Source organism: Argiope bruennichi, chromosome 9 (assembly GCF_947563725.1).
Source record: "Argiope bruennichi chromosome 9, qqArgBrue1.1, whole genome shotgun sequence".
Lineage (NCBI taxonomy): Eukaryota > Metazoa > Arthropoda > Arachnida > Araneae > Araneidae > Argiope > Argiope bruennichi.
In genome coordinates, this window is record NC_079159.1 from 77,843,264 (window position 1) to 77,869,900 (window position 26,637).

Below are 26,637 nucleotides of genomic sequence, written 5' to 3' on the forward strand. Positions count from 1 at the left end.
TTGATTTCATCTTTCCATAACTAGCCACTTAACGTGCAATTCGATTTACTCTACTAATATGAAGACACGTTTCTTTTATATATTACACATACATTTTTGAAGCAGCCACTGACTGATTCTCTACTAGAACATGTCTCAAATTATGGTATTTATATTACTTGGAATACATTACATAAGTTTTGATGGTGTAATTTTTACACGAAAATACTTAAGTAAATACTCAAAAGGAATGTAAAAATGCGCTTCTTTTAACATTTGTTTTATGGTGAGTATATCTTCAGCATGCGCAGATATATTTTATATACATAATGGAGCATTTATTTTTGTTTCCTAATGAAGTTGTATAAAATTTTAAAAATTTGAGCGTCACTGATTTACTCTTATTTGGTTTGTCAATTTATTACAAGATATAAATAAGAACTAATATTGAAAGAAATAATTATCCTTTTTAGTAAAATTCAGCTTTAAAAAATCAAACATTCACTTGCGCATCGTCCATTACGTTACTTATGAAATATTATGAATTAGTTAACTAAGTGTCGTAAAGATAATTTTTCTTCCAATATTTAAACGATATATGAAACGCATCCAGTAAAATCTTTTTTGGTACATCATTTCTCAAAATGATATAGAAATACCATGTAAAAGACTTCCATATAGCACGCGAAATCGAACTTAAAAACTCATCATAAGAAATATATTTTTCATCAATAAAGGATTAAGTGTTTTATCAATAAAAGCTTGGTACTCCTTCTATTTGTTAAGAAATCACTAATGGAACATTGCATAAACCCTTTTAATATTTTCTCCTTATTCTTTCACGTCTCATTCGTTTCATTGATTCTGATGTCTCTACATAAAGTCCACTTTTCATGCAGACACCATTTTCTTTTAGGGCTATCATTTTCGACCCTATATTTCTTAGAAAATGTTCTCCTCTTAAAAATTCTGGTGGTATCCATTCCCCTGTCAGAATAGCTATTTTCGGTCGTGCTTTTTATTGATTAGCTTTTGTAGAGCACGAAAGAGTGTGTTCTTAGAAAGAGGATGGCAAAGACGAGAGCCGAATGTGAATGAGTTAGGATCCTTACTCTAGAATTTTCAGATTTTTCTGGAAATTCAACTTTTTTGAAAAGAGCATGAAATCACTTTTTCGTTATTTGTTCTAATGGCACTTGTCATAGACAAGCCCGCTGACGAATTGTCAGTGATTTTAAGCCGAGAGAGTGTCTCTTGTTTTTCAAGGCCAAGAGTACGTCTTAGCTACTCACGCGTCACAAACCTTTTTACGGAGCGGACTTCTCATTCACTCATCTACAGATCGTAATTTAGACCTGAATCAAAGAACGATCATCTTTGAACTAGTACCTCCAGTGGTATTACTCTCAACATGGAGGAGTTTGTGACCGCGACATATTTATACGTGCGCCAGCCGCCACACACACGGAGAGTCCTCTGCCGACAGAGTTCTAACTCTCAACCCAAGGGATGTGAATCCAACGCTCTACCAACCAGGCTATTCCTGCTCAAAATCACTTTTTTACAAATTCATAGTTGAATTTGGGAAATCAAACTCAAATCCACTAAATTATATATAATATCGATAAATTTTCTCTAACATGTTGGCTTCTAAGTGATTAATTGTTGTATGAAGATTTTCGAGTAATAATAAATAAAAATTTCAATAAGATTCATAGTCCAATATTTTTCATTTAGTGATTTTTTAAAGTCATAAATAAAAGCATCTTCAACTATATGAAAACAATATATTTGAGAATGTTTATGATTTTAGCATTTATAACTATTATAAATCCTCAAATCAAAGATACATATTTTTGGTGAAAATGTTTGGATTTATTATTATTGTAAATGTCCAGTATTTAGATATATAAATATTGACAGAAGTTATTTAACCCTTTAAAAGACCATTTTCTTTTTCTAGTCATGGTATACTAAAATAGTTTTAGCATTGAGATTGGTTTAAGAAAAGTGATTTATTTAGCTTATTAGATACATTTAACTTGATCGATTAATTAATTGAGTTAATTAACAATTAAGTAACAAATCAAGACACACCATTTTGTGCAAGATAAGGAATTGAAGCATCTAAATTTCTGTCTTACTGAAAAATTTGTCAGAACTTATAGCAATCTATATAACTTTATACAAAGATTGATGAATTTGGTGAGAAATATACTTTCCATGGCTCTAGAAAGGGTTAAAAAATATTATGTTTTGATTGATTAGATTTTAATAATTATCTCTTGTTTATTAAAAATATCAATGAAATCTATTTGTTGTATATTTACAAAATGTAATACTTTGAAGATATAATTATAAGACAGCGTAAAATCCTACGGTTTTGAGACTACACCTTAAAATTTGAAGGAGGAAAAAAACTAGTTAAATTTTAATACCATTTGTTGCGATGAGATTCTAAGAGCATTACTAATATTTCTTTTCTTTTTTCGATAAGAGGATAAAATAAATATGCAATAAAATAAAAAAAGCACTTATTATTACTGTAGAAAACGTGATACAACTTATCAAGAAATGTTTATATCAAGCATTCATATACTAAAAAAAAGTACTTTTGAAAGTTAAATAAAATCTGCAATTTTGTACAGGAAACATTAAATTGTGTTAAATTATACTATCTTTTAATTTTTTATTGAAGTTCGCTTTCACAGTTTTAATAAAGTATTACTTATCTTTCAGGATTAGTATGGTTCTCTCTATGGTATGCCAGAATAAGGGTTCTCTTCAAACATAGGATGGATTATAGAAGTCTTTTCAAGCGATTCAATAAAATGGATAATTTTTTTATCATAGGCATATCGAAACAAAAGTTCTTAGGAACAGACTTTTATTCAAGAAAGTATATCTTCTGAAGACAAAAATAAAGGATGAACGATAGAAGATCTTCATAGAACAATAAAATGAACTATATTTTATCAAGGACATCCATATCAACAGTTCTTAGGAATGGACTTTTAACCAAGGAATTCTTTCCAAAAAAAATCCATTTTAATGTTACTACGCACTGTTTTATGTGCCTTCAAAGTACGCTTTTCTGCACAATCATCTATGCTGAACTTTAATTACTGTATAATTCAACACATACACCATTGTCATTTTCCATTGTTTAAAATTTTGCTATATAAATAAACAGCACATTTGTTTTTATTATTTTTTATGAGACTTGCGTTTTAACTGAAATTGCATTTCATTTTATCGTAATCCGTATCCACGGGTGAATAATTGCACTGATTAAAGTTTACGTTAATGAAGATGCATGATTAAGTGCTGTTATGCCATGATAAAAAGTATGATTCCATCGTGGGCATTCATTCAATTATCAAATGCATCTTACCTAATTTCGAAAAGCAAACAATAAATGATGAAAAATATCGATTTAATGTCATCGAACAGAGTAAGACAACTTCCACTATATATTATATGACATGCACATTTATATTGGTCATATGAACTGTGGAGACACTTGAACTGACCGTATTGAACCCGTCTGTAACATTCATAATGAAAATATTTAAGAACATTGGCTTAAAACCTCGTTTTCCTCTCCTCTGCGCGTAGTTTGGGGAACTTTATTAGAATTTAATCATACCTTGTGTCATGGGAATCTAAAGACGCCATTACACAAGGTGATTTGGCATAGCACCATTTTTCCTATAAAATGTCGGTAAATGAAAATATAGTCAAGGATTATGGATTGACAAGAGCTTCAGTATTAATGAGGCTCGTGTACTACTCAGTATTAATGAAGTTCATGATTAATTACATGAGCCTCAGTAAATATTACATAAGACTCAGTACAACTCATGCAATGTTTGCTAAACCATGGGAATGGCAAGAACAATCAGAATTCGAACAATCAAAGTCTTCAAGTATGAATTTGAAAAGTTTAAGGGTTTGTCAAGCCATAAAAACTAGGTTTCAATCTAGTAATTGAAACGTAGTGTCAAATACTTTCACTTAACTATCCATTTATAATTAATTCCATTACTGTAGAGGGGCACCTTCTGATTGTCTTCCCGGCCATGCTATTTACAGATCTTGAGATATTTGAAAGAGTGTAGTTCCTCGTGGGTCATGATGTTTCCATTTCAAACCAAACTAATCAAATTGGTTCAAAATGTAAACAAAATCGCAATAAATCCTGCAAAAATCTTTAGGCAATGTAAGTTTCGAACCCTCTTTTCCCTCTCCAGCTTCTGAGGCTTTATATTTTTTATTGAATTTAGTCAAATTTCTATATAAGCAATTTAAAAATAACAATATTATATCGAACTGATATAATAAAAAAACATTTAATTCTTGCATCACATCCAAGACAGTTAATTTCAGAATGTCAAGAATAAAAAATTTAAAGCTTTAAATGGTTCGCCGACATCTTGGCCTAGGGGTAGCGCGTCTTACCCGTGATCAGGATGGGTTCGAGTCCTGACTCGGGCATAGTTGTTCTTCACCCTGTATTCTATCTGTGAGGTGTATCAAAGAGCCCCCCTGTGCAAGCGAGTGTGTGAGTGTCATCTTCATATGAGCTAGAAATCAAACTTCTACCTTCGGGTACTCAGGGGGCCTTTACCCACAGAAGCTACTGAACCCCCTTTCCGTGGTAACGCGACATCATCATCAACAAAATGTTTCAAAACTAAAAACTTTAAAAATATATTTTAATCTCGGCAGTTGGAAAATTAGACTAAAATAATTTGAACTCGAGAAATGTCTGTCAATTAAACATTGTCTGTGTTTGTAAACATTGTCTGAAAATCAACACATGTCTGTGTTGATTTTCCTAGCCAGCATGGTTGATTGATATTGTTGTTGTTGTTTTTTATAATGGCACTTGCCATGGACAAGCTCGCTGACGAGGTCAGCTATTTTAAGCCAAAGGAGCGTCTCTTGTTTTTAGTAGCGCCAACTAGGGCCAAGAGTACGTCTTAGCTACTCACGCATCACATTCGCTTGCACAACCCCTTTTTACAGGCGGGCACATTCACACATACAACAGATGAAGAACAACCATGTCCGAACCGGGACTCGAACCCAGGACGCCCAGGTCAGGGGGAAGACGCGCTACCCCTATGCCAGGACGCCGGCGGTTGATTGATATAAAACAATGAAATTCGAAGTTTTCCATCTATATCAATTTTAGTCGCAATTGACCGTATATATATTTAAAATGTCACCATATCAAGAATATTATATTAAATGTGACCTTCAGGACCAGAGAATAGTATAAAGATTTATTATAACTTTTGCAGCATTGTATTTATTGATTTGAACAACACCAAATATAATTCTTTGCGCTTTTTAAACCATTTCTCGAATCGTAAATATTTAAATAACTTTTTAGAAATTAGTTAATGGACCACGATTAGAAAGCACTATTTTAGTGTATTTTATGAGTGCACTGTAATATTGCGATGAGTTTCATTGGTTTTTATCAATGCACTACTATGGTAAGTAAAAACTTCATATCCATTAAAAGCCAACTTCATCAAGAATTCGGAGGGGAAAAAAATCCATCTTCTGAAATAGTTAACTGTAAAGATGCGTGACTCTTATCATACCGTGTTGTTGCATCTAGATTGGTCACGTAAAATCTCGTTTCCTCTTGAAAAATTCAAGCTGCCGTCATTAGAAACTATTCTGCCACACGAATATTTACCGCGAAATATTGAAAACATCAAGTACGAGCTGAGCTAATCCGGCAAGACGGAAGTCTGATATGCATGTAGATCAACTAAGCAACTTATGTATGCGTGGCGTGGATGTTCTACAAACAGATTATGATATGTCTGAGAAACAGGTATTTGAACCTTTGCGTGACTTTAATGTTTAATTGTAAATTAGAAAAATAAATACCTTTTTAACATTATGTTTATGAAATTCGTAATAATATTTATTGGGGTTTGAAATATTAATATTGAAAAGAAGTAAGCAATCTCCTGTCAAATGTTGTAATTGTTTCTAAATGATCAAGATCGCATCTTTTGCAAACTATGTAAAAAAATTTTTAATACTGATCTGGTTTATTAGTGCAGTAGTTAGAACTTTTTTTGCCTTCTTTGATGTAAAGCATACAAAAAAATGTAGTAGTCTTGAAAACAATCAAATCTGGATATTAAGATATCCTTAAAAATAGCTATCTAAATATGTCTTATTTGTGAACGTAATAACACAAACATGGAATGAACAGGGCGAATAAGTTTTGAATGTAGTCTTTCCAGCCAAACTGGCGATCTGTGCCAAATATCTAGTGAGATTTCCCAAAGTGAAGTCTATCTGTTTGTATTCAACTCGAAAACGTATGAAAATCGACAAATGAAACAATTCTGTTTACACCATAACACTAAAAAGGAACGAATGAAATGAAAAAATAATATTATCTTTCACCTAAACTGTCATCTTTTCCCTACTTTGAAAGAAATTCTCTAAACAGAAACCTGTTCAATCGATGTAGAAATGATCGCTTAACTAGGGAGAACAAACTTACGGAAACTTTCAGGTATACTCTTTAATAAATTTTCTTGCATATTATTAACCGCAAGACATTGGCGAGCGGTAGTTATGGAAAAGCCTATTATTGTGCAATCTTTGGCGATTTTTCTAGCGATTAATCGCTGGGATGCATTTAATACTCAGTGACTTCATGTTGATCGGCTAACGAATTTCTCCCTTATCTTATAAATTCTTGCAATATATATATATATATACACATGTAATAGTTTCGAATCCTGTCGGCTAAATAATATGTAATATTGTTTTGGTTGCAGCAAAAGGCAGATTGGACAAGCAGTAAAGAGACTTGGTATTTCTAATTTCGTTTTATTCTCTCTCTTTTCTCTCGAGAGACAAACATGATTATTTACAAGAAGGCAAAAAAGGACGAACAAATGATCACTAATCTTGTATAACAGGATTTCTGGCCAGGCGCCAATTCAATACACGTGTGACCTTTGACACCTTTTCAAGGGTACAGAAGATATCACTTTCATATAATGCGTAGTACTGATGGCGCATTATTTTTACAAAGGAATTAATTAAACCGAAAGTGGAATTGGATCAAGAAATAAGAGAATATTTTAGAATGAATTTACGATGGGCTAAATTAAGATAAAATTTTGGTGTATATATATATATATATATATATATATCGTGCATCTCGGAAACGGCTTTAACGATTTGAATCAAATTTTATATTTAGATAAAGTTTTGCTTTTTAAGCTTTACTGAAAAAACACGATTTTACACACACACACACACAAAAAAGAAAAAAATTATAACTAACGATTTGAGACTGTTTCTGCCTGCTCTCATGCTGACAATATCATATAGCGCCATCTGTGGTACTCTATAGAATATTTTTTGGTACTTGCATCTTTGCCATAGGATGATAACCTACTCGTTCCTCAGAATTTTGCGAGATGGCGCTGTATGGCATTATCCGAATACGAATACATTCGGCTCACATCTAGTAGCAACAATGCCATTATTGTGATAATCAATTCGAATAAAATGTTAAACTAAGTGCCTTCAAGTTTTTTTTTATTATTGAAAGACATTCATATATTGTAAGTATGTGATTCGTATGTAAATATTTTCTCGAGAAAAACACGATTTTACAATAAATAAATAAATAAAAATAATAATAAAACCTGCCTAGTGAAGCTCGATCTCCCAGGTTACTTTTATTATGAACTAATTAATATCATTTATTACCATTATGCCAAGTAGTAATAACTATCAAATGCGTACGTACTTTTATGAATAAATCAATGGAAACGGGGAAATAATTTTGAATATTATTGTTGTTGTTACAACTTACCCACGTCTGTTAAAACTTGCCTCATATCCAGAGCAAGCTGTAACAGTCGGCAAGTTTTGAAAGAATATTTCTGGTGCTTCAAAGCAACGACCTTTATTTATGTATTTTATGAATTAATAGTTAAGCTATAATAAAAAAATAAGTGTAAACAAGAAATCGCAAATATATTAAAAAAATAACTATTTTTACAAAAAAAAATTACTGCTTGTCCCAATTATTAGATATTTAGTATAACAATACATTCTCGAAGTGCTTAGATAGAAGGAAAAAAAATAGGTAAGGAATTGGAAGATTGAAGATTTCTAAAAATATCAAAAGAAAAAATTATGATGATCACATTATTTTCTCTTTAGCATACAAAAAAATAAAACTTATTTTTGGTTATCTGTAAACTGTGTGGTGCAAAAATCGGTCTACAGAATAAACCGTTAGAGCTTAGAGTTACCAAATTTTGTACTTAGGTTTGTAGTTGGGTTGCAACGAATCATTAAGAAAGTCTTTTATCCTATAATTTTTCTTTCAGTAACTTCGAAGTCTATTGTAAAAACAAAAACTTTTTTATACCATTTTAAGATTAAAAAATGTTTTTTTTCAGTAAAACCAAATTGATTGTAGTGCATTTTTTTTTAAATTTCAATAAATATTTCAACATTTCTTATACAATGGCTGATGTAATAAAGAGCTACCATTCATTTTGATACAGAAATGTTCAATAATATACTTAAATTAGGGAATCGAACTTCGCAGTATAAACTTTAATTTAAAATAATCAAGAAATTTACATTGGAAAATTGCAAAAATGTTTAAATACATTTGCTTGCGTACTTTAGTTTTATATTTAAAGGTAATAACTCGCGTTTTGTATTATTTTGATACAATTTATTGATTTATTATTCGACTGCGAATTAGTATTATAAAAACGCAGACGATAAAATAAATAAATCTTTTTAACGTCATAATATTATTATGCTTTGATGTTTCAGATAAGAGATTTAAATGACTTTATTCTTTTTTTTAATCATATTATTGAAGAATTTGCATTCCAAGATTATTTCAATTTCTAGTATTAGATTCCAATAACCTCTACTGAAGTAGCTAATCAAAAAAAAAAAAAAAAAATGGATAGCTCTAAAAAGGAGTACTAATACATTGAGAAATAGAGATAAAAGTGTAAACAGTTTATGCGCCAGAGAACACAACAAGCATTTATTAAAAGTCCAATTTTTCCGTAACTTTTTTACTTATGTAATTATTTATTTGCACAATACTGATTCATACGCCATTTCTAAGCCGTACTTTATTATTGTTTGTTTCTTGTAAATACATTCTTATCTTTAATGTTATTCTTTTTTAACTCTTTATTTACTGATGGTACTTAAAAGTACCATTTAAATCTGGCTTATATCTTCGTAATATTGCTATTTTTTCCTAATGGCATTCTACAGAACACGGAAAATGTAACCCTGAGATTAAGTAGCTAATGTAAGTTAAAAATAGAAATTAAATATATTTAATTATTGATTAGATTAATTAAGATATTTCGATGAATTAAAAAAAAATCTTTGGAATCCCTGGAATTATTCTGCAAGAAAACTTAACTACTGGTGTAAAAATAAAGTGACTACTGGTGCAACTGGTAAAATAATTCGGCAAATAATGAGTTAATTCGGGCATTTCTCTATTGTGCCATGTAATAGTTCTGTAGAGATTGATGTATCTGATGATGAAACGAATGTTATCGATGCCATTTCTCTGCAACAGAATAACACGATCGCCCCCGTTGGATAATTGCAGAAGTAATTCTTGCAATAAATGAATAATGAAAGACAACCCCAACGTCGTGGCGATTTCTTTGATGTAATCACAAAAAGTAATGTAATTTGCCATCAGATAAATGGATATTTGTGCGCATGAGACGAATCTAAATGATTTTCGGAAATGTTTGAGTCTTATCCTAATCTTGTTCTACAGCTAATCTTTATCACCGAACTCGCGTGTTTTAATTATTTTATTGATATATTTCCGGAAGCATTGATTAAATTTATCTGTTACTAGTCGCCTCGGAGACCAACTGGTTCGTCTGGCTTTGTTGGTTATTTTTAATTTCAAATAAATCTTTTAGACATAACTTCATTTCTATGATTCTGTCAAAATATCTAAAATTAAAAAACGGTGCTGTTTTTTTATTATTATTTAAGTTCTATTTATTGTATATTAATGAAGATTAGTCTCAAGACATTGTAGAGTTATTAAAAATGTAAATGCAATATATATATATATAATAGTTGTGTATTCATTATCTAAATCTGACTATATATTTCAAGCATATGTTATTAACTAGCAGTTATTAGCTGTGAATGGTTCCTTAAGCATACTGGATGTTTTCAAGTAAATATTGTCTTTAAATAACACCTTATGTGTATTTTGATATTCATGATTTCTTCAACAATTCTTAAACATTAAATAATGACAGACGTTAACCCTTTATTTACCAACGATACTTAAAAGTATCTTTAAATGCAGGCTAATATCTTCATAATATAACTGCTTTTTTTTCTACGGTATTCAAAAAATAAGAAAAGCGTCGCTCCGATAGCTAACAGTAGGTTTCAGCTAAAAGCAGAAATTTAAAATCTTTAATTATTAATTAATTTAATTGAGATATTTTAATTAATTAAAAAATTGCTGACTTTCGTGGGCTTATTCTGTACCAAAATTTAACTAATGACTCAAAAATCAAATTGAAAAATTGATGGCAAAGTAATTCGGTAAATAAAGGGTTAAATACCAGTATTTTAATAGCCATACACATATTCTGTTCGTTGTACACATGAATCTTTCTTATGGAATCGAGTCTCTCGACATCATAGAGACATTAAAAACTTAAATGGGTAATTTTTTTGAATTGCAAATAAATTTTTTGCTGTAATGTAATTTTACCGTCTGAGTCTCCATGTAAACGTTCTGTTCCTTATGTAAACTACCCAGATAACAAGCATGATCTTTCATCCACAGCATTCAAAACAGGAAGAAAATCACGATATTAAGTGTAAAGAAATAATTAAAATCCTTTGAATTTCATTATAATATGTTCAAAATTATGAAAAAATATTTTTTAAGGAAGCATATGCCATTGCCTTATTCGGATAGCCAAAATAATCAGAGATATCGCAATTTAATTACATATTTTATTTTGACATAGTTGATGGATGTGATTCAATGAATTTAACACTTCCTGTACCCAGAATAGAGAATCCAAATTCAGACACTTTACCACATTCATAGACGACGGTACACCTTCGCAAATTTGATTCTGTATTTATTAAGTTCTATGATTCCATTTTACAAATAAAATGACAATTAGCCATGTATTTCCTTACAAGTAGTCACTTTGCTTCCCAGAAGCTAACACTTTGTGATTTTTGATTGAAGGATTATTTGAAAAGACTGGATTACAAAAGGGGCGATAATTAAACTTCAATGAAGAGTAGCATAATGCTTCAACTGCAACAAATCATTTTTAATTGTTGTATTCTTCACAGAACGCGCATTGCAAAGAATACATTTTTTGCACATGCATTCCTGACATAAAATTAAATTTGTAGCTGAAACTGAGATTTTTACAATAGTTTCAATTAACTGAATTACCTGCTTGTTCAATGACAACTGTGAGTAGAAATTGTAGTATTTTTTTTTCCATATATCGAAATTCCGCGAATAAAATATATGATTATTAATTAATAGCCAATCTAAAGTAAGAAATATTTTGAAAACGAAACTAAAACGAAAACGAAACGGAATAGCTTCGGAATCGCAACTAAAAATTATTTCTTATTCAAACTAAAACCAAAAAAGGAACAGGAAAAACTTCATAGTATTTAGAGAGCGCAAATGCAGCTACTTCTAAAACACAGATGAATTGAGACAAAAGTAATAAAATCAAGTTAATAGGAAAATCAAATTAAACCAAATAAAAACAGAATGTGTGATTATTAATGATATATATATAATATTATATTAATGATTAATAATGATATATTGACCAAATTTGTCTTATTTCTAAAAGGATAGAACTTCTGAATGAAGGATGAAAACCATCTAGTATGGTGGTTGGCTCACACTTTCCGTATAGAAACATTAAGGTTTGGGATTAATATCAGAATTTATTTCTTACTGGAAGAATTGTATCGTGATGGATTATGGCTATTAGAACTCAATCTTAAGTCACGGATGCTATTTTAATAAATCAAGACAGGGTTATAGAGTCAGTTTTAATACTTGAGGCAGTCTAACTTGTTGATAAAAATTAGACTGAAGGTCCCCAGGCTTCGAAACTCGAATCCAAGGAAGATCAACAGTTTAAACAGGTTTGGAGCATAGTAAATCATTTGGGAGCAATTGCTCTTTCGTTGTTGTGATGCGCAAACATGCAGAGAGGATACTAATTCGGATGTTGTATTCTTAATCTGATCATAGTTCAAAATTATAAAGTCCTTACGAATCAGATAAATTAGATCTAAATTTATGTAGGACAAGAGGGCGGTGGAAAAGAAAAAGAAACGGCTCATTTTTTTCAGAATTTACGTATTATCTACATAGAAAAGTTATCTTGACCAGCGTCAGCAAATTATCCAGCAATTTCTTAACGTCATAGTCATTTTAACTCTTTAAATAAAATGTAAACAAAAGTTACAAAATTACGAAGTATTCATAAATAGCGTGACAAAATTTTCGCCCATCAAAGAAAGAAATTACGTAAGAATTGCGTTACGAACTTGCATTATTTTCATTAAAAACATAAACCAATCTAATTAATGCGTGACAATCGCTATGCCATGTGATATTTCTGAAAACTCTGCAAATAAAGAGCGAGGGAAACGAGAATTTTATGTGTTCAGCTATGTCTTTTTATGCATAGTATGTGTGAGAGTTCTCGGCATGATTCAGTTCAACTCACGAAATGCCAATTGTAATCATCTGCCTTTTTAATTGTTTGCGCTTTCGTGGTTTTGGCGGTTCTTTATTTCCATAATCCATCCGGTTCTTTCACATAGCTGAAGCGAACAAGGTCATCATCTATCAATGCAACACAGTTGCCTTTTAAAACACCTGCAAACGAGAAAAAAATGGGAGACGTCAATTGAAGATCGCGTGTTGCGCGTCAAACAGGTGGTTGTAAATAAATAGATTAATTTGAATGCGAGTGCGGAATTTGGATTCCGACCATTTTAATTGGCTTTTATGGGAAACCAAATGTTTTGAAACGATTCTTTTGTTGTTATTGCTCTGTTTTGAAGGAAACTTAATATATAAGGCATTTTTAAAACGTTATTGTATACGACCAGTGGCATCAATGAGCGAGTGACGCATGCTGAAAGAAAAGTACAGCTTAAGTCTGCAAGAATGAAGTTTGAACAAGTGGTTTTTAAATCAGGGCATTTATGCTGATATGTGCTTGTATAATTTTATCTAAATAGGCCGTTTTTCACGCTGTATCAACAAGGTTGGTGTAAATAGCTGAGCAGAAAAATGTTTGTTTCTGCTACTTTTAAACTGCAGTTATTTTCAAGTATCTATCAACAAATCAATTTAATTTCTCATGTATAATACGTGTGTTACTTTTCACGTGTTTAAAACAGTTACAGTTTATAAGGTATAGAACTATACATATAAATTGTGATTGTAGTAATAAGACATTTTAAAACAGCATAAAATATAATTTTTTGATGCACTGAAAGCTAAGCTAAATATTTTTGAAACTGCGATTTAAAACTAATTCAAATATAATTTGTTTTTAAAAAGTGTTTTAATGGTTTAGGAAATGTTTTTGATAAACCAACTATTATGCAATTCTCTCATTAATTAGCATAATATCTTGTATTAAAGCAAAATACTTTTGTGAATATACTTCAAAAGACTTAAAACAATCGAAAATACATCATGCTAGCCTATCACATTATTGACAGAGAAAAATTGCATTTTTAAAAATAACCAGTGAGAGTTAACCCCAATTCTTTCTCGCATACTCACTAATAAATTTCCCATGCAAGAGAAAGTCTTACATGGCCCTGGTGTATAATAGTTCCAAAATTTAACATTTTCAATGAATCTATCGTGTCATTCTTCGCTTGGTGATTAATCCTTGGCATGCCCTTAATGGTATCCAAAAATCGAATTAGTGTTTTAATCTCGTTTTTCTCAGCCTATTGAAACTAAAATTGGACTCAAAACTGCACTTGTAGTCACAAATTTCGATACCAAATTTGACATATTTATGTCATTGCATTTTTGAAATATTGCATTTACTTATTTCTCAAAACACAGACCAACAGATGGGTAATCCCTTGTTGGATTTGGATTAAAATTTGATAGGTGTATACACTATAAATGTTAAATGTGTATGCCAAATTTTATCCATCTAGCTCTCTTTGTTTTGTAATTTTCATGTTATGTTATATTCAAATAGCCAGACAGTCTGTCTTCCTCTGAACAGATGTTGCTGAAAATTTGACAGAAATCTGCAAATTTGGTATAAAGACCGTTTATCAAATTTCCACCGTTCCAGCTCAAATCGTTTTTAAGTTATCTTTGTCACAGACAGATAGACAGATGGACATTTTGCAGAAATGTGTTTTTCGAACTTAGAATGGTCTACGACCTGGAGATCCCTCAAAATCTTGAATTCAAATTTTTTGATCATTACTATATTTTCTCTATATTAGTATACCGGAAAATAAATAAGTGATAAAGCAGTGTTAAAAGGTGATGTCAAGAAACTAAAATATGTAATTTAAGAAATCTGTGAATTTTTATATCAAAAATGTAATTAATATTTGAACTCCAGAAAGTTTAATTAAATGCCTTTAGACATCTATATCTTTTATTATGCACTCATTTAAAGATTCTTTTGATGTTGCGGACAAGAGCATTATCTTATAAATTAAGAGATATGCCTGCAAATCTGTTATCTGAATTTCATAAAAGGAATGCAAAGATTTTAAAAAAAAAAATACATAGAAGTACATGAACAAACTGTGCATCTGGTGCTGACTTATAAATGTAAACTATCCTTTCAGATTCTAGATAATAAATATTTTAATTAAATATATGGAACAAATCAGATAAGATAAACCAGATAACGAAGGAAAAACATGCACTCAAAAGTGTTCACAGTACGAGCAGCTCGGCAATTTTAAAAGTAAACTTTCTTAAAGTAATCAAAAAATGAAAATTCATTTAAAAATTAGTTATAAAGCTGATAAAGATATGATTAATGTCCTTTGTTTAATTTAGGGTTTTAATAATATTTTATTTCTTTAATGTTCTCTCTATACAAAATTGGATGTCTTTTTGTTTGTTTGAACTTTATATCATTTCACGCAACCTGATAGATCTGAACAAAATTTAGTGGACATTGCCTTAGCATCTAAAAAGATTAACTGCGCTTTTAAAAGAACCAATGCTACACTCTTAAACTTCTTACTCGGTCCTACTGGACCGGTTATACTGACCCGGTCCAGTACGGTCATGAAAATTCAATACTGGTTAGCGTGTTATCATCAATGATGCCATCGCTTTACATCCTGCACTTCTCCTTAGAAACAGAAACTGGTCCACTAGTATAGAACTTGGACAACCTAGTCAGTGGTGACATTGTTAAAACGAATGAAATGAGAATAAAACGATTCCACGATAAAATCCGATATTTCTACACTGACTTAAAATTCATACAACAATATTTTTAAGTTATACTGATTCCATTTCAGTACAACCATTTTTTAATTTGAATCAGTGTTTCAAAATTAATTCTCTTGAATTTTTTGTTTGAAATATTGAACTTATTTTACCGTTTAATTTATTTTACTCGTGCACTTTTGCAAAAGTTAAAATTAAGTTCTTTTATTTATTTATTTTTATCTGTTAAATAAAAACATTTTCATATGTGAGGATAATAATTTACTTTTATATTCTGTTTTTCAAATTTATTCAATTTTTTTTACTATTTAGCTTAATGTTGTTTCATGCTGTAGCGCTTTCAGATATTTTTCTGAATTCGGTTGGCTTCTTTTCGATAATTTCACTTGACTTTTTTAGGGATTGCTTGGGCTTAGAAAATAATTTTTTCCCCTGGATAACTTTAATCACTTTTTACTGAATTAGTTTGAAAGCGTTTCCTTTTCTAAATGCCAATTTTAGCCTCTTTTAGTTTCGTAACATCTGGAATTTATAGACATTTTTTCCCCAGTTAAGCTTTACTCTCATAACATCAGAAATCAAAATTAAAATGATGAAACTTGAATATTCTATTAAATATTCGAATAAAAATAAATGTTGAGGCTGCTAAAATAGTATGAAGGCAAATGAGGAAAAATGTGGACTAGACTAACAATATTGTGCAAAAATAAATAAATAAAATAAACACAACCCAAAAATATTTACCAAAATATATTTGTACGCATATGGCCTCTCATTGAATATCCTTTGCATCCCATTTCTTTAAAACTGTTTTCTTACGAATTATTTAAAGTTCGTAGTTATTGGAATTCTAATTTTAGAAGCAGTAGATATTCAGACTTCTACGCGGGTCATTGCATCAAGTATTAGATCAAGGAAGTACAAAGTGAGATGATAGAGCTTTTAGATAATTTTCTTTTAAAATTATTAATCTTCTCAGTTGAAATTTTATAGCTTAAAGTTGTCAGTATCAGTCTAAAAACTTCCTATTTCATAAATATAGTTATAAAGTTCTAGAATGGAAACTGCAAACGATTTTTGATGTAATAGCAAAACGACGGGAATAAGAATGTCGTTTATCTGAAAGTAATAATAAATAATTTTTAATCGCAATTAATTATCATTTTGGGCTTTTTCCTACGTACCTATAGAACAAGTACAAGTACGATGGAACCACAAGTGAAACGTTTAATTTTCTATAAATAATACAAAAGCTAAAACTTCAGCAATAAATAGCAAAAACAAAATGTTCTTTATAAACATTCTTTTATTTGATGTACGTAAAAGTGGAAATTTGTTTTTTATTGTGTTTTTTTTAGTTCAGTGATTACAAATAGTTGAACTAAAAACGTATGATAAAAATGGTATTTTGCATATCAGACCATCAAATATAGCCCTTAAATACTAAATTAAATTTCAGAAACTATAAGTGAAAACAAGGGATATGTATAAAATATTTTTTTTTATTAAATAAAGAAATACAACTTAAGATTATTGATTAATCCAAAATTGGCTGAAAGAAATCAAATTCAGACAATAAATAAATTTGTGACTTTCATACATTTATTTTATAAATTAAAATAATAATAGCTAATGAGAAACAAAACAAAAAATGTTAAGAAAAGTCTAGAAAAGACGACAAAACGATTTTTATATTTTCATGACAAATAATATTACAGAACATAAATTAAAAAAGAGACTCATAATTGAGAATTGATCATTTATCTAAAAAATAAAAATTTTCCAAATTTATCATCTTATGCATGATTACTTATATAGAAATTCCCAGTTATAGAACGATATTAGGAGTTTCCGGATTCTGTTATATATATATAATTTGTATCACAGCACATCTTGAACACAGGCAAATAAAGCAGTGAAAAATTTTTAGATTAAGTTTGAGCCAATTTTCTAAGGCTAGTAAGAAAAAGAAATCTAAGTTTCTCTAGTAGCAAAAAGTTTCTGCTGTAAAATTTTGCTCACATCTTCCATACTTTTAATGATTATGTCCATGATGATGATGATGGCCGTGATGGTGGTCGTGTCCGTGATGATGATCGTGATGCTCGTGATGATGATGGTCGTGATGGTGATCATGGTGGTGATCGTGGTGATGATCATGATGCTCATGATGATGGTGGTCATGATGTTCGTGATGACCATGATGATGGTCATGGTGATCATGGTGGTGATGTTTTGCCTCTGTGGTAGGCTTTCCAGAGACATATTGAAGAACGACGATCAAAGCAGCAGCGAATAGGAAAATGGTGGCAGACCTCATGATGTCTTTAACGAAATTTACTGGAAATGAAATGGAGGTTTCAGTTACTGACTGAATTCGAGTCACTGAATGCTTCTGAATGTGTTTCCAAGATGAAAAGATTGTTCTTATATAGTAACTTGTTTCGAAGATTTCAAAATCAGCGTGACTGAATGTGCTGGGATATTTCTTGTGAGTTAATCTCTGGTTAACAATGGGATCAAAAACCAAAATTAAGACATAAAGATACTACCTTGAACATTAGATTATAAAAAAAGGAGCTTTTCCATCGTCTCTAGGTTTGAATATCTGTCCGTTTATCTTATGTAATCATAGCTGTTTCTGACTTAATCGAAATCTATGCCATTACCAATGGAAAAAAATGTTGTAATCGAAGCGGAAACAACTGCCAATTCATCCACTTTCGTTTTTAATAATAAAAAAAAACTATTAAGCAATTTTGAATGAAATGATAGGCTTGTTATGTAATAAGTAGAAACAATATTTAAAGAATTGTGTTGATTTACCATTCATGCCTATTAAATGAAATTGTCTCGATAATTTTAAGTTGAATTAATCTAAATAAAATTTAATTAAAATAAAATAAAAAAAAATAAAATTCATTTTGATTATGTTGATATGCTTTGCATCATGCGTTTGTTTCCATTCAACTTGGATCAATCCATGGGTTAAGTGCATTCAACAAAACTTGGAACAAGTATCATTTAAGACAAAGAATACTGTAAACTTTTTAAAATCCAAAAGTCAATTCAATTTTTAATTAATTAGGCGCATATCGAAATTTGATATTTCTCACCAAATTATCAAGCACACAAAAGGATTTTTTTCCCATCTAAATCACTTTTTCATTAACCCATTAACTGCCACGCTTTCCTTTTTTGGATTTTGAAATTTTACTTGAATCACTCGCCACCGAAAATATATTTGATACTCCTGACAGTTGTAGTTATTGTATCTGGATTGCGATACATCTAAGAGATTTCTATTTATTTGTATGAACACGAAAACTCAAAAACACTATCAGTTAGATGAATAAAGTTTGGCTCATAATTTTATTACTATAATTATAAATCATTATAAATTCTGAATTGAATTTGTTAGCAGATTGTTTAGAAGTCGACTTGTATATTCTTGTAAATGTGAACATTATTAGAAAAAAACCCACCAAACTAGATAAAAAGAGTTAAGTATGCAATCTTGACATCAAAAATCTGCATAGATTTAAAATCAATTCCTCAAAATAACAAGTTTGGAAAACATGTTTGATTTTATTCACTATTCTATAAAGGAATGTAAAATCTGCTTTATTATACCAGGATTGAATAAAATTAAAGGGAAAACGTTCATAATGATTGAGAAATAGATTTGAATGTATTGCTTCTGAAATCGTCTGGCGTATTTACGGTGAATATAATACAATTAGCTAGATAATGGAAAACGATGCTTTATTCCCCGAATATGCCAGAAAAAATGAAATAAAGAAAACAAAAACACAACTAGGGGGCTCACACAGAACAACACTTGTGTACACTAATAACACAAGCAGAATGTAAATTGCTAATTAAATAACAGCGATACTATTCAACTATCACAGCATTTCGTTAGCTCTAAAAACTCAATTTTAAATAGAAATTCTTTTCTCTTGTAATAGCCACACCTTTTATAGTCTTCGGATGTAATATATCATATAGAATTCTACAAAAGAATCTCTGGATCTTGCTTGCTAATAATAGAGATAATGGATGTAATAGAGATAATGGAATAATTCTTGTGTTTTATAGGGCAATTATTTTGTCGCCAAAGCCACTAAATGTTACCATGGCGGGAGTCATTGATTCATTCATTAAATAACCATTAAGAATTTTTGTAAATCTCTCTTTCTAAGATTAACATACTAGGGAAGATATAATACACATCCATAGTGGTATCCAGATTTTTTTTTTTTTTAAGTATTGTTCTCTAGTAATGCTAGATAGCTTAATAATTTTGAATATGAAAATGAGAAATTTAACCAGTTTTAAATAAAAATTGCTCTCCGCTTTTCATCATGAACTTTGGCACCAATAAAACATTACAATTCTTCTTTTCTGCTGCCTTTCAAATTTTAGTAGACCTTCTCAATTCTCCATCCAAAAACGAAGTCGTGTTATATTCCTGCATAAAATTTGAATACAAATTTCAATTTATCAAGTCAAAAATTCAATTATAAAATACAAGAATATTTAGCAAGATTGTTATTTGATTCTATTTAGCAAACACTGTCCATCGTTAAATAATGAACATACTTTTAATAAAATAATTTTACGAATAGCTTCCTCGTTAATGCTCAGTCTATGCAGTGCCTTTTAAAATCGTACGGAATTCGTAAAAATTTAACAAAACCTGCAATTTTAGTGTAAAGATTGCATACCATTTCTAGTTTATTCGGTTTTGAGCTATCGTGTTCACAGAAAATACACAGACATGATTTTTAAAAAAAATCCCCCTGAACTGAAGGAAATGCATCAAAACTTCGACGTCAGATTTTCTTATGATTTTATTTTCTCTTCTTAGACTTTAAAAAGTAGAAATTAATGTAAAAGTTTCTGGAAACGGATTTTTATTAATGTATAAAATAACATTCTTTTTATTATAATTAATTTCATTTTCAGGTGAATATTTTTTCGAATTCGCAGTCAAATGGAATTATGAATCAAAATTTTATTTATTAATGATTAAGTGATAATCAAGTTCTGATTATTAGTCTTGTATTAAAATAATCACTGAGAGCAAGTAAGTGTCCAGAATTTGAAAACTCTATCGCATCAGGCAATGGGTGAAAAGTTGATATCAAAATTTCACTTATGCAAACACAAAGTCAAGTTAAATAAGAGAGTAAAGTCAAGTTAAATAAGAGAGAACTTAAAAATGTAGACTGTGAGCCAAACAAAATGGAAGTAAATAGTATAGTTTTCTTTGAACATGCCTTTTAAATTCCAATTCAAGTATTTCCAACATCAAATATCAAGCTTATCAAAAATATGCATCGAAAGCGAATAAATTTATCACGATTTGCTTAACAACTACGTAAAGCGTTACTTAAAATTTAAAATTAAGCTTATTTCAGCTCTGCTATGTAAAACGTTTCATCAAAATTCATTGCTTTAAAATATGTTTTGGATAAATAACGTTTTAATCATGGCAATTTAAAGAAACTATTAATAATACTAGTAGTAATGCTAACACAAGAGAGAATACTAGGGGATACTGATAAATAAAATAAATATCAACTTTTAGAATTACTGAGGAATTATGGGATATCAAAAGAATCGTCTGCTATCTAATAAGTTTAGAATTACTCAGAAATTATGGAATATCAAAAGAATCGTCTGCTATCTAATAAGTTTAGAATTACTCAGAAATTATGGAATATCAAAAGAATCGTCTGCTATCTAATAAGTTTAGAATTACTCAGAAATCATGGAATATCAAAAGAATCGTCTGCTATCTAATAAGTTTAGAATTACTCAGAAATTATGGAATATCAAAAGAATCGTCTGCTATCTAATAAGTTTAGAATTACTCAGAAATTATGGAATATCAAAAGAATCGTCTGCTATCTAATAAGTTTAGAATTACTGAGAAATTATGGAATATCAAAAGAATCGTCTGCTATCTAATAAGTTTAGAATTACTCTGAAATTATGGAATATCAAAAGAATCGTCTGCTATCTAATAAGTTTAGAATTACTGAGAAATTGTGGGTTTACAGAAGAATCGTCTGTCAGCCAATCAGTTCTTTTTTTTTTTTTAACTGAAGCTGATTATTTATATAATTTATTTCATGCTCATGACATTATCATGCATCGAATATGAAAGATACATGTAGGCTGTCCACTCTAAATTTAGATCATTTTTAAACTGTTTGAAATAGACATATATCTTCAAAAATAATTATAAGAAAAATTGTTGCTTTTAAAACCTAAAAATAATAGTAAATATTTATTTTTAATATTTAAAATGTATGATTAATAATAATCATTTAATAAATGTTAAATAAGTAATATTTATAATTAAAAAACTAAACTCTTAGAAACAAATATTAAAGAGCATTTTGAATTGAACAATTTGCACTAATAATTAGTTTAGTCAAAATAAAAAGTTTAGTTCAGGTTCTTTTCAAATTGTTACTGCTATTTTGAATACATTATACAGAAGTAAAGTCAGCAAAAAAATTTTAAGAGTTAAAAAATTATTCGCTTGCGATAGTTGAGAAAAAGTTTACTTTAGAACATTTTTAGCAAACAGAAACAATTCACACAAAAAAGTGGGGGTTTTTTTTTTGTTTGTTTGTTTTGATTTCGATTTAACTATATGAATTCAAATTACAGAGGATAGTTTAATACTAATTTCAAAAAGAATTCAAGAAACCAAATTTGAATTCAAAACTTTTGAATTAATTAAATTCTGTTGTAAATAAAAAACACAAATAATGTTCTGAAAGGAATAATTTTTTTCGGCTAAATTAGGTTTTCACTTTATTATCTGAAACTTCTCTGCCTGAATTAGTGCTCTAAATTTCCACTAATAGATAAGATGGAACATAAATTTCTCTCCATTTATTACAAAACAGAAAAGAAATAAATGTTCTATTTTTAGACTTAGGAAAGGTCATGTGAAAAACCTGTTCTCCTACTCATTTGTTCCGCATTTATCCACCTCCATAAAATCGATACCGTTTTTCTGTCTCTGATGCTTCTGTTCGAGCTATATTTAGTAACTTAGTGTCATCCGAGATGCAGACGATTTTATATTCCGGAAATAAGAGGAGGAGAAAGAAAACAGAGTAAGGGAAAATGATTTGATTTTAAATGAAATCTCTTCTAAGAATAGATAAAAGAGGCAGATGAAGGCATGAGTCGTATTCCGAAACAGTTTCTTTCTGGAATAGGTGTAAGTATCATCTGTAGGATTTTTGGAATTTTTGCACGGAATTCATAATGGTTGAAAGATGTATGGACAAAAACAGGGACAAAAGGAACTAACTTATTCATGAATTGAAAAGGAGAATGAATTCGAGCAACAAAATATGTCACAATAGAATTCTCAAATTTTATGAAGCCTTTTATGTGAGCATTCTGAGAATAGAATGAATAGAGTATCTGAATCATAATTACTTCATTTCTTATTCAAGGAGATTTTAAGAAACATCTTCAGGACTAAAAACGTCGAGGATATTCCCTTGAGAATTTTACAAGAAAAATACTTACTGCAACTCATAATAAGTATTACTCAATAATAAAAGATAATAATATAGAAAATGAATAAATAAATTTCAGACTTTTCTTGCCAATACAGAATTAATTTTATATACAAAATTTCGATGCCTTTCAAAACTAGCCTGTAAATATTTATAAAAAATTCAAACATTCGAAATTTAAAATAATTATTTTAAATATATATGATTATAATATGTCTAATTCCCATTTAAAAATTACTTTTTAGAGCTAAAAAGCACTCAAACTATTATGTTAAGAGAGTTAAAAGAGAATTAGTAATTGTAGCTCATAATACATTTTTAATCAAGGAATAATACAAGTTTTAAGCTTTATGTTGAAAGTTTAAAATTTATAGAGGCATCCAAAAATATCCTTACACTTTTAAAATATGGAAGGAAAAAAAAGCGCAGTAGTCTGGAATTGATTTCAAATATGAAGTCCTGTATTTTTCATAATATTTTAATGTGTTTCTGAAACAAAAAAAATCGATTTTATTATATTTTTACTTGATTTTTAATAAAAAAATAATATGTAAGAAGGCAGAGATAAAAACCAAAAGTAATCATGCAAGTTGAACGAAAATTTTTGGATAAATTCGTAACTAAAATTATCGTCTGACATTTTTTATTTTTGCATTTTGGTGAAATTTCAAAACATTTTTGCTTGGTTCTCTATATTCTTCTTATTCTTTTTGTAACTACTAGTAGCTATATGGAAACAATATGTGACATTCAAAGAGTAATTATTTTTCATCATAGTAAATATAAATCAATTCGGCGTATCGTTAAATCGGTAACTTCGTTTTATTCCACAATGCAATTTGTGATAAAACGCTTAAAGAAGAAAATGAAATCAAACACAAATTAAGAAAAGGGCGTCCAACAACATTAACTCAATGTAATAAAACTATAGGTTATAACTTTGTGAAAATTCCATGTTTAATTGCTGCAAAGATTATCACAGAGTTTACCATAATGTTTTTCACTCAACTTCATCTGAAACAGTTCAACAAGTTTTCAGTTGGATTACAGGGATTGTCAAACCGAACAAAAGGTTCTGTAAGTATAAAAAAATAGAGAGCTTAAGCTTCTTTCTCGAATATAAATAAGAATGAAACGTACTGGAATGTCTTACTAGTAATAGAAAACAAATACAGTGGCTCAAAAAATTGAGAGTACACCTTACTTTTACTTCATAAATCCGACTTGCAATATAAATAACACATTACCGGGAAGTGCAAACATGTTTTTATTTTTACCCATAACAAATGGTTTAATTTAAAGTAAAAATAAAGAAAAATCAACGAGAAACTTCTAAATTGAAAAATTTCAGAAGCATTTTAAATAAACATACGCAGAATTTTGCGTCAAAAAATTGAGAATACACCAATGAAATATTTACAATATCAAGCATAGAAACAAAGTGTCATATTAAGTTGCATGTCTTTTGGCTCTTATAATGGCCTCTAAACGTCATGGTACCGATTCGACCCATTTTTGGTGGTATCTGAAGATATTTTACCCCATTCTTCTTGACCACTTGTTTTAAATGGGTTTTGTTTCTAATTTTGTGTTTTTGGACCACTGCTTCGAGTGTGGCCCACAGATATTCTATGGTATTGACGTTGGGTACTATTGTGTAACTGCTGATTACAATATAAAAGACACCATATTTTGACGTTACGAGCATTCTGTTTGGAGTCGTTTCCTGCTGGAAAATGGAATTTCCATCTAATCCCAAATTTTTAACACTTTTCTTTAGATTGCTGCGATCATATGTTTCATCCAACTTGTTGCAGAAACTTTTCAAATCATAGGCAGAAGTATAAGGGTTGAAACTGTGCGAAGTGCCATTAGACAAGCTGGATATAAAAATCGCATTGTTAGAGAGAAACCGTTCATCAATTTGCAAATTCAGAAAAAGCATTTGAAGTGTGCAAAAACTGATCAGTTGAAGATCAATAATCTTTGGAAGAAGTTATATTTAGTAATGAATGAAAACTCAATGTTTCTGGCCGTGACAGCCATCGTATAGTATGGAGAAAGCCTAATATTGTTTTGAATTAAAAAAAACTTGCGTCCTCCAGTTAAACATGATGGTGACCCCGTCATGATTTGAGATTGCATGGCTTCATTTGGGGTAGGAAATTTAATTTGTATAGATGGCATTATAAACGATATGGTTTACTTGGATATACTTCGCAGCAATCTAAAGGAAAATGCTAAAAATTTGGGTTTAGATAGAAATTTCATTTTCCAGTAGGGCAACAGAATGTTCGTAACGTCAAAATATGGTGTCTTTTATATTGTAATCGGCAGTTGCACACTCTACCATAGTACCCCGGCATCAATACCATTGAATATCTGTGGGCCACACTCGAAGCAGTGGTCCAAAAACACAAAATTAGAAACAAAACCCATTTAAAACAAGTGATGCAAGAAGAATGGGGTAAAATATCTTCAGATACCACCAAAAATTGATCGAATCGGTACCACGACGTTTAGAGGCCATTATAAAAGCCAAAAGACATGCAATTAAATACTGACATTTTCTTTCTATGCGTGATATTACAAGAATTTCATTGGTGTATTCTCAATATTTTGAGGTAAAATTCTGCGTATGTTTATTTAAAATGTTTCTGAAACTTTTCAATTTAGAAGTTTCTCGTTGATTTTTCTTTATTTTTACTCTAAATTAAACCATTTGTTACGTGTAAAAATAAAAACATGTTTGCACTTCCCGATAATGTGTTATTTATGATGAAAGTTGGATTTATCAAGTAAAAGTAAGGTGTACTCTCAATTTTTTGAGCCACTGTATATAATTTTCGCATCCAGTGTCCATATGTTTGTTCGGAGAAAAAGAAATGAGGACCTAATTTGGAACATTAAAGCATGGCGGTGGAGTTGTGCTTGTGTAGGATGCATGCCAGCATCAGGACTAGATAATTTGGTGTTTATAGATGGAATAATGAATCATGCCCTTCATTTAAATATTTTAAAAGACATTCTAAAATTATAAGGCCAAAATTTGAATATTTTAAATAGTTTTGCTTTTTATGATAGCGATTCTGATGAACTATAATCTATAATTGACCACAAAATATAAAAATACCCCATCAATCGACGGAATTAAATCCAATAAAACATATTTGGAAAAATCATGAAGCTGAAGTATGAAGTCGCACCATTAATACGAAAGCCGAACTAAAAACAGTAATTATGGGAGAATGGAGAAACATTGATCCAGAAATAAAAATATAAACCACTGATCTCTGTGCCCTGAAGTTAGAGCTGTTGTGGAGGCTGCTTATTTAGTAATAATTGATAGAATTATCGCAATGCTTATAATCTCATTAATGTATATGAAGATTTTTGTAAGATTTTTTTTTATATCTGTTTGATTATCGGTTTTCAAAAGAAAAAAAAAAAAAGCGCCAACACACGCATTCTATTTTTCAATTGATGGCAAAAGAAATATTCTCGTATTTTAAACTGTATTTATTCACT

At 29.9% G+C, this 26,637-nt stretch overlaps 2 protein-coding genes across 6 annotated transcripts in view; both read left to right on the forward strand.

Moving 5' to 3' along the window:
• Positions 1-3,186, forward strand: part of LOC129983575 (uncharacterized) — a 146,092-nt gene extending 142,906 nt beyond the window's left edge. For all 5 annotated transcript variants that reach the window (XM_056093104.1, XM_056093103.1, XM_056093105.1 and 2 more), the window contains one exon: positions 2,719-3,186. In XM_056093104.1, coding sequence (XP_055949079.1) covers positions 2,719-2,724 — 6 coding nt within the window. In that variant the 3' untranslated portion in view covers positions 2,725-3,186. The remainder of the gene's footprint in view (positions 1-2,718) is intronic.
• Positions 3,187-5,681: 2,495 nt separating this feature from the next.
• Positions 5,682-26,637, forward strand: part of LOC129983938 (glutaminyl-peptide cyclotransferase-like) — a 43,033-nt gene continuing 22,077 nt past the window's right edge. Inside the window, exon 1 of the mRNA XM_056093667.1 lies at positions 5,682-5,836. Coding sequence (XP_055949642.1) covers positions 5,756-5,836 — 81 coding nt within the window. The 5' untranslated portion in view covers positions 5,682-5,755. The remainder of the gene's footprint in view (positions 5,837-26,637) is intronic.